A 9,815-nucleotide genomic window follows, 5' to 3' on the forward strand; every position below is an offset into this window, starting at 1 on the left:
GGACAAGGAGGGGGGACAGGGCTGTGGATGGAAATGAGGCTGGTGACAAGCTGGGGACAGGGCTGGTGACAAGCTGGGGACAGGGCCAGGGCCAGGGCCGGGGTGGTGACAAGTGGGGACAGGGCCGGGGGGTTCCTGTGTCCCACAGGCTCGGGCAGGGTGGGCTCTGCTGCCGCCGCAGCCCCCCCCGTGCCAGCGGTGTCCCCAGCGTGTCCCCACGGGGGTGGCAGTGTCCCTGCACAGCCGGGGGGTGTCTGTCACTGTCACTGTCCCTGTCCCCGTCCCCGCTGACAGCCAGCGCGGGCGGCGGGGGGGAGGTGACAAGGCGTGACACCGGGGGGTGACACAAAAGCTGTGGGGAGATCTCCGGCCAGCCTGGAGGTGCCACCACCCGCCTCGCTGGCTGTCCCTTGTGTCACCCCTGTGTCCCCCCCGCGGCTGTCGCCTCTGCCACCCCCTTGTCCCCTGTGTCACCCCTTTGTCCCCTCCACCCCCGAGCAGAGGCAGAGCCGCGATCCAACCCCGGCGCCTTTTATTGGGGACAGACTGGGACAGACTGGGACAAACTGGGACAGACTGGGGCAGACTGGGACAGACTGGGACAGACTGGGGCAGACTGGGGCAGACTGGGACGCCCCGCCCCGCTCGGGGTGCTGCCATGCGGGTGTCGCCTGTCGCGTGTCGCGCTCAGGGCGGGGCGGAGCTGTGGCGGGGGGGGGGGGGCGGGGGTGTCACCGCTGTCACCGGCGGTGGCGGGGGCCGGGCCGGGTCCCGGGGGGGGTCACTCGGGGTCGCTCGGGGCAGATGCTGAAGCCGGAGGAAGTGCTGGACTTGGGGTCCCGGGGGGTCGCGGTTCCAGGGGGTGTCCCGGTTCCGGGGGGGTCCCGGGGATGTCCCGGTTCCCGGGGTGCCCCGGGGGTCCCGGGGGTCCCGGGGGTCAGTCGGGGTAGATGATGAAGCCGGAGAAGGTGCTGTACTTGTTGGTGTTGCCGCCGTGCACTTTGCCCCCGTCCAGCTTGACGAACACCTCGTCGCCCACGTCCAGGTGCAGGATGACGCTGTTGCTCGCGTAGTCGTAGTTCTGGTCCGCGTCCTGCGCGATGGCGCTGGCACGCACCTGGCGGGGGACCTGGCTGGCACCCGCCACACCTGGCACCCGCCACACCTGGTACCTGCCACACCTGGCACCTGCCACACCTGGTACCCGCCACACCTGGCACCCGCCACACCTGGCACTGACCCCACCTGGCACCCGCCACACCTGGCACTGACCCCACCTGGCACCCGCCACACCTGGCACCTGCCACACCTGGTACCTGCCACACCTGGCACTGACCACACCTGGCACCCGCCACACCTGGCACCCGCCACACCTGGCACCTGCCACACCTGGCACCCGCCACACCTGGCACCTGCCACACCTGGCACTGACCACACCTGGCACCCGCCACACCTGGTACCTGCCACACCTGGTACCCGCCACACCTGGCACCCGCCACACCTGGCACTGACCACACCTGGCACCCGCCACACCTGGCACCCGCCACACCTGGCACCCGCCACACCTGGCACCTGCCACACCTGGCACTGACCCCACCTGGCACCCGCCACACCTGGCACACCTGGTACCTGCCACACCTGGTACCTGCCACACCTGGCACCCGCCACACCTGGCACTGACCCCACCTGGTACCCGCCACACCTGGTACCTGCCACACCTGGCACTGACCCCACCTGGCACCCGCCACACCTGGCACCTGCCACACCTGGCACCCGCCACACCTGGCAGCTGTCACACCTGGCACCTGCCACACCTGGCACCCGCCACACCTGGCACCCGCCACACCTGGCACCTGCCACACCTGGCACTGACCCCCACCTGGCACCCCGCCACACCTGGCACTGACCCCACCTGGCACCCGCCACACCTGGCGCCCGCGCCACACCTGGCACTGACCCCACCTGGCACTGACCCCACCTGGCACCTGCCACACCTGGCACTGACCCCACCTGGCACCCGCCACACCTGGCACCTGCCACACCTGGCACTGACCCCACCTGGCACCCACCACACCTGGCACTGACCCCACCTGGCACTGACCCCACCTGGCACCTGCCACACCTGGCACCTGCCACACCTGGCACCCGCCACACCTGGCACTGACCCCACCTGGCACTGACCACACCTGGCACTGACCCCACCTGGCACCGACCACACCTGGCACCTGCCACACCTGGCACCAGGGAAGGGGGCTGAGAAAATCGGGACCCCACCTGCTGGGGGGGACACGGCTGTCACCCCCCCCCGTCCCATCCCCCCCAGTTCCCATCCTCTGGTTCCTTTCCTGACTCCCCAGTTCTGGTCCCCCCCCCTCCCCCGGAGGCCCCAAATCCCATTTCCTGCATCCAATCCCCCCCAAATTCCCATCCTCTCCCCCATCCCCAATCCCACATCTCATTTCCTCATCCGATCCCCCCCAAATTCCCTTTTTTCCCCCCATTTTCCCCCATCCTCTTCCCCCTTTCCCTGATTCCTCAATCCCAACATCCCATTTCCCCATCCAATGCCATCCTAAATCCCCTCTAATTCCCCCCAAATTCCCTAAATCTCATCCAATCCCCCCAAATTCCCATTCCCCCCCACCATTTTCCACCATCTCCCTCTCCCACATCCCAGATTCCCCTTCCTCAATCTCACATCCCATTTCCCCCATCCAGTCCCACCCTAAATCCCCTCCAATCCCCCCCAAATTCCCATTCTTTCCCTGATTTTCCAATCCTAAATCCCATTTCCCCATCCAATCCCCTCCAATTCCCCCCCAATTCCCTTTCCCCCCCCCCAAATTCCCATTCTTTCCCTGATTCCCCAATCCCAGTCCTAAATCCCATTTCCCCATCCAATCCCATCCCAAATCCCTTCCAACCCCCCCAAATTCCCTAAATCCCCTCTAATCCCCCCAAATTCCCATTCTTATCCTGATTTCCCAGTCCTAATCCCGTTTCCCCATCCAATCCCCCCCGAATTCCCTAAATCCCCTCCAATCCCCCCCCCCAAATTCCCATTCTTTCCCTGATTTCCCAGTCCTAAATCCCATTTCCCCATCCAATCCCCTCCAATCCCCCCAAATTCCCATTTTTCCCCCCCATTTTCCCCTTCCTCCTCTCCACATTCCCCATTCCCATCCCCACATCCCGTTTCCCCACCCATCCCTCCCCAATTCCCGCTTTTCCCCCTCCCTGTTCCCACGGGGGGGCTCGGGGGGGGTCACTCGCCGCTGACCACGAGCCCGGAACCCCCCGGGGACCAGCCCCGATCAATCTTTGTTTGCTTTTCCTGGATTTTCCCGGAATAAACGGATGGGAAAAGTCCGGGATGAGCGAACAAAGGGAGCGGGGGGGGGCACGGCCCCTGTCCCCCCCTCCCCGGGAATTTGGGATGGGGAAAAGGATGGGATTGGGGGGGGGGATTTTGAAATGTGGGGGGAACGATGGGATTTGGGGGGGAAATTATGGGATTTGAAGGGAAAAGGATGGGATTTGGGGGGGGGGAAATGATGGAATTTGGGGGGGAAAGGATGGGATTTGGGGGGGGGGGGAATGATGGAATTTGGGGCAGGATTGGGGGGAAATGGGATATCGGGATGGGAAAATAGGGAATGGGGGTAAATAATGGGAATTTGGGAAGGATTGGATGGGGAAAAATGGGATGTGGGATATGGGGATGGGAAAATAGGGGATGGGGGGAAATAACGGAAATTTGGGCAGGATTAGGTGGAGAAATGGGATCTGGGGATGGGGACAGGGAAATAGGGAATGGGGGAAAATAACGGGAATTTGGGCAGGATTGGATGGGGAAAATGGGATGTGGGATATGGGGGTGGGAAAATAGGGGATGGGGGGAAATAACGGGAATTTGGGCAGGATTGAATGGGGGAAATGGGATGTGGGGAACCAAAAATGGGGGAAAATAACGGGAATTTGGGCAGGATTAGGTGAAGGAAATGGGATCTGGGGATGGGGATGGGAAAATAATGGGAATTTGGGCAGGATTGGATGGGGGGAAATGGGAACTGGGGATGGGGAAATAGGGAATGGGGGGAAATAACGGGAATTTGGGAGAGAATTGGATGAGGAAAGTGGGATGTGGGACTGGGAAGGAGCAGAACTGGGGAATGGGAATCAGGGAATGGGAAAAGGACGGGAATTTAAAAGGGGGATTGGATGGGGGAAATGGGATGCGGGGAGTGGGCAGGGTGGAGGAACTGGGAATGGGAAATCAGGGATGGAGGGAGGAGGATGGGAATTTGGGGGGTTGGATGGGAGGAATGGAATGTGGGGATTTGGGATGGAGCAGAAGCAGGGATGGAGGGGATTGGATGGGAATTTGGGAGGGAATGGGATGGGGGAAATGGGATGTGGGACTGGGGAGGAACTGGGAATGGGAAATCAGGGATGGGGGGAGGATGGGAACTGGGGGGGGATTGGATGGGGGAAATGGGATGGGAATTTGGGGGGGAGGAACGGGATGTGGGGATTTGGGATGGAGCAGAACCGAGCATGGGAAATCACGAGCGGATTGAACCCGGATGAGAACCTAAAATCACCCAAACCAAAACAGCGAAAGCACCGTGGGCCAAAACAACAACCCCGAGGCTGCTGAAAAAAACCGGGGCTGAAAACCGGGGCTGAAAAACGGGGCTGAAAACCGGGGGAGTGAAAACCGGGGAATGAAAACCGGGGAATGAAGACCTGGGGGTGAAAACGGGGGGGTGAAAACCGGGGCTGAAAACCAGGGGGAGAAAACCGGGGCTAAAAACCGGGGCTGAAAACCAGGGGGTGAAAACCGGGGGGGTGAAAACCGGGGCTGAAAACCAGGGGGTGAAAACCGGGGGGTGAAAAACGGGGCTGAAATACGGGGGAGTGAAAACCGGGGGATGAAAACCTGGGGGTGAAAACCGGGGGGTGAAAACCGGAGGGTGAAAACCGGGGGGTGAAAAACGGGGCTAAAAACCGGGGCTGAAAAGGGGGGGCTGAAAACCGGGGGGGGTGAAAACTAGGGGGTGAAAACCAGGGCTGAAAACCGGGGCATGAAAACCGGGGCTGCAAAGCGGGCTGGGCGCTCGGGGGGTGAAAACCGGGGCTAAAAACCGGGGGATGAAAACCGGGGGCTAAAAACCGGGGGATGAAAACCGGGGGCTAAAAACCGGGGCTGCAAAGCGGGCTGGGGGCTCGGGGGGGTGAAAACCGGGGGATGAAAACCGGGGATGAAAACCGGAGCTGCAAAGCGGGCTGGGGGCTCGGGGGGTGAAAACCGGGGCTAAAAACCGGGGGATGAAAACCGGGGGCTAAAACCGGGGCTGCAAAGCGGGCTGGGGACTCGGGGGGGTGAAAACCGGGGATGAAAACCGGGGCATGAAAACCGGGGCTGCAAAGCGGGCTGGGGGCTCGGGGGTGAAAACCGGGGCTAAAAACCGGGGGATGAAACCGGGGGCTAAAAACCGGGGCTGCAAAGCGGGCTGGGGACTCGGGGGGTGAAAACCGGGGGATGAAAACCGGGGCATGAAAACCGGGGCTGCAAAGCGGGCTGGGGGCTCGGGGGGTGAAAACCGGGGCTAAAAACCGGGGGATGAAAACCGGGGGATGAAAACCGGGGGCTAAAAACCGGAGCTGCAAAGCGGGCTGGGGACTAGGGGGATGAAAACCAGGGGTGAAAACCGGGGCTAAAAACCGGGGCTGCAAAGCGGGCTGGGGGCTCGGGGGGTGAAAACCGGGCTAAAAACCGGGGCTAAAAACCGGGGGATGAAAACCGGGGGCAGCAAACCGGAGCTGCAAAGCGGGCTGGGGGCTCGGGGGATGAAAACCGGGGGATGAAAACCGGGGATGAAAACCGGAGCTGCAAAGCGGGCTGGGCGCTCGGGGGGTCCCGCGGGGGTCCCGTTACCTGCCCGTTCTTCATCAGGTCGGCCCACATGCTGGTGCCGTCCCCCGCCGCGCATCAGGACGTGGTAGGTGAAGAAGTAGATGCCGGGCAGGGGGCAGGTGAACTTGCCGCTCGAGGGCTCGTAGTAGTTGCCCACGTTGGTCACCACGTCGTCGAAGCGCAGCACCTCGTAGCCCTCGTGCGGCTTCCTCAGGCCGGCGTAAAAAGCGATTTTGGGGCTGTAGAAGGACGGGATGTACCCGCCCGGCCCCGGCCCCGGAGGCCCCGGCGGGCCCGGCCGGCCCGGTTCTCCCGGAGGTCCCCGCGGGCCCGGTGGCCCCGGTGGCCCGCGGAGGCCGGCGCGGCCCTTGCGGCCCGGCTCGCCCTTGGCCCCGGGCAGGAAGGGCGGCGGGGAGGCGGGGGGCAGCTCGGGGTAGGGGTCGCAGACCATGCGGCAGCTGCCCAGCATCTCGTAGTGCGCGGCCGCCTTGGAGCCGTGCACGAGCAGCGGGATGGCCACCAGCAGCACCAGCAGCATGGCCACGCCGATGGCCACGCCGGCCACCCGCTTCCTGCGGCTCAGCCGCGACGCGGCCAGCGCCAGCAGGTCCTCGTCGCCCTTGGGAGCGATGGTGGCGAGCGGCGGAGACGGCGAGAGGCCGCCCGCTGAGCCTGGAGCCCCGGCGGGGACGGGGAGGGGACGGGGATGGGGCTGGGAATGGGGACAGGGAATGGGGCTGGGAATGGGGATGGGAATGGGGACAGGGACAGGGAATGGGGACAGGGACAGGGAATGGGGCTGGGAATGGGGACAGGGACAGGGAATGGGGCTGGGAATGGGGACAGGGAATAGGGCTGGGAATGGGGACAGGGATGGGGATGGGAATGGGGATGGGAATGGGGACAGAGGGATGGGGACAGGGACAGGGATGGGGCTGGGAATGGGGATGGGGCTGCTGGTGGCACTGGGGGAGGGAGGAATGGCAGTGGGGATGGGGACAGAGAGGGGATGGGGCTGGAGTTGGTGGGGACAGGAATGGGGAGTGGGATAGACAGGGATGGGGAGTGGGATGGACAGGGATGGGGACAGAGATGGGGACAGGGATGGGGACAGCGGCTGCAGCTGCGGGTGGAGCCGGGGGTGAAACCCAGAGAGGGGATGGGGCCGGGAATGGGATTGGGAATGGGATCAGGAACGGGGCCGGGAATGGGATCGAGGCCGGAGGAGAAGCTGCGGGTGGAGCCGGGAATGGGACCCACAGCAGAGACGGGGCCGGGAATGGGATCCGGAGCTGGGAATGGGGCCGGGAATAGGATCGGGAATGGGATCGGGAATGGGATCAGGAGCGCGGAATGGGATCGGGAGCCGGGATGAGCCCGGGAATGGGATCGGGAATGGGGCCGGGGCTGCGGGCGGAGCCGGTGGTGGCACCGGGAGCGGGGCTGGGGCTGCGGCCGAGGACGGGACCGGCAGCGGGGGCCGGGGCCGGAGCCGCGGGCGGAGCCGGGACCGGCGCTGGCGGAGGGGACGGAACCGGAGCCGATGGTGCTGGAGGGGCCGAAAGCGGTACCGGGAGCGGAGGCGGGCACGGGGCTGGGAGCGCAGCCGGACACGGAGTCAGAGCGGAGCTCCTGCAGCAGCCAGGACCGGAGCCGGGGTGGGAGCTGGTGATGTAACCGGAGCCGGGATGGAGCCGCCAGGGAGCCGCCACCGGAATCGGGATAGAACCGGCACCGGGGCGGGGTGGAACCGGGATGGAGCCGCCAGCGGAGCCGGGATGGAGCCGAGATGGAGCCGGGAAGGAACCGGGAAGGAGCCGCCACCGGAGCCGGGATGGAATCGGGAAGAAGCCGCCACCGGAGCCGGGATGGAGCCGGGAAAGAACCGGGAAGGAACCGGGATGGAGCCGCGATGGCCCCGCCACGACGCGCGGGGCAACTTCTCCCCAAGTTCCCGTGAGCGACACGCGGGGAGCGGCACCCCCGGGATTGTCCCCCCCGGGATTGTCCCCCCACCCCGGGATTGTCCCCCCCGGGATTGTCCCCGCCGCGTCCCGCGGGGCCGGAACCGGGCGGCAGCACCGGGGGGGATCTCCCGGACCCCCCCCCCGCCGTCCCGGAGCCCTCCCCGTCCCCCCCCCCAGGCCGGACCCCCCCCCTCCCCCGGTACCTGCGGCCGGTGCCGCCGCCGCGCCCGCAGCGAGCCCCGCTCCGCCCGCCCCGCCCGACGGCCCCGGGCACGGCGGGGGCGGGGAGGGGCCGGCGGCGGGGGGCGGGGGGGTGAGTGTGCAAGGGGGGGTGGGGGTGTGCAAGGGGGGGTGAGTGTGCAAGGGGGGCGGGGGTGTGCGGGGATTGGGGAAGGGGGGCTTGGGCTGCCCCCCCCGGGGGGGTTTGGGGCCATCCCGGGGGTCGGGCCCGCCCCCCCCCCCCCCGGTACCGGGGGTCCTACGGGAGGGGGGTGGGGGTGGGGGGGCTTTGCACACGCGTGTGTGTGGGGGGGGCACGCGTGGGGTCTGCAGGGGGACCCTGCGGGGGGCACGGGGAGTGTGCAGGTGTGAGTGTGCAGGTGTGAGTGTGTGCAGGTGTGAGTGTGCAGGTGTGAGTGTGTGCAGGTGTAGGTGTGCAGGTGTCAGTGTGCAGGTTGTGGTGTGCAGGTGTGAGTGTGTGCAGGTGTAGGTGTACAGGTGTAGGTGTGCAGGTGTGAGTGTGCAGGTGTGGGTGTGCAGGTGTGAGTGTGCAGGTGTGAGTGTGCAGGTGTGAGTGTGAGCTCTGTGAGTGAGCTCAGGGCCTGTGTGAACGTCCTCTGTGTGAGCTCTGTAAGTGTGAGCTCTGAGTGTGAGCTCTGTAAGTGTGAGCTCTGTGAGGGTGCACTCTGTGAGTGTGAGCTCTGAGTGTGCACTCTGTGAGTGTGCGCTCTGATGTGAGTGTGCACTCTGCAAGTGTGCGCTCTGCAAGTGTGCGCTCTGTGAGTGTGCGCTCTGTGAGTGTGCGCTCTGTGAGTGTGAGCTCTGTGAGTGTGAGCTCTGAGTGTGAGTGTGCACTCTGTGAGTGTGCGCTCTGTGAGTGTGAGCTCCGTACACACACTGCGAGTTCACCGCGGGCCCTTTTTGGGTGCATTTCCTGCACTTCCTGTTCCTCCCCTGCGTTTCCCGGCGCTTCTGGGCGCGTTGCGTGAATTTCAGGTGCATTCCCTGCATCCCCTGCACCCCCTGCACCCCCTGCACCCCCTGCATTCCCTGCACCCCCTGCATTCCCTGCATTTCCTGCATTCCCTGCACCCCCTGCATCCCTGCACCCCCTGCACCCCCTGCATTCCCTGCACCCCCTGCATTCCCTGCACCCCCTGCATTCCCTGCGCTTCCTGCGCTTCCTGCATTTCCTGCACCCCCTGCACTTCCTGCATTTCCTGTTAATTTCCTGATTTTCCTGCATTTCCTGTTCAGTTCCCGAATTCCCTGCATTTCCTGCATTCCCTGCACTTCCCGCATATCCTGGATTTCCTGCATTTCCTGCATTTCCTGTTCATTTCCTGATTTTCCTGCATTTTCCTGCACTTCCTGTTCATTCCCTGCATTTCCCGGCCATCCACGTGCGGATTTTTGTGGTTTTTTAATGAATTTTCTGGGGTTTTAATGAATTTTCTGTGTTTTCCGTGGGGTTTTTAATGATTTTCCGGTTTTTTTTATGAATTTTCTGTGTTCCCATGTGGTTTTTTATGATTTTTTCTATGTTCCCATGTGGTTTTTAATGAATTTTCTGTGTTCCCATGTGGTTTTAAATGAATTTTCAGGTTTTTTTATGATTTTCCTGTGTTTCCCATGTGGTTTCTTATGAATTTTCTGGGTTTTCTGTGTGGTTTTTTTCTGTGTTTTCTGCAGCTTTTTAGTGCATTTTC

General features: G+C 63.7%; 1 protein-coding gene across 1 annotated transcript; it reads right to left on the reverse strand.

The window, feature by feature from the left end:
* Window positions 1-864: 864 nt before the first annotated feature.
* C1QL4 (complement C1q like 4) lies at window positions 865-6,651 on the reverse strand. Its single transcript, XM_054002022.1, is given in 3 exon segments — window positions 865-1,117; window positions 5,942-5,986; window positions 5,988-6,651. Coding segments are annotated over 3 exon segments (696 nt in total). The 5' UTR covers window positions 6,459-6,651; the 3' UTR covers window positions 865-937.
* Between the last annotated feature and the right edge of the window lie 3,164 nt (window positions 6,652-9,815).

Source organism: Vidua macroura, chromosome 34 (assembly GCF_024509145.1).
Source record: "Vidua macroura isolate BioBank_ID:100142 chromosome 34, ASM2450914v1, whole genome shotgun sequence".
Lineage (NCBI taxonomy): Eukaryota > Metazoa > Chordata > Aves > Passeriformes > Viduidae > Vidua > Vidua macroura.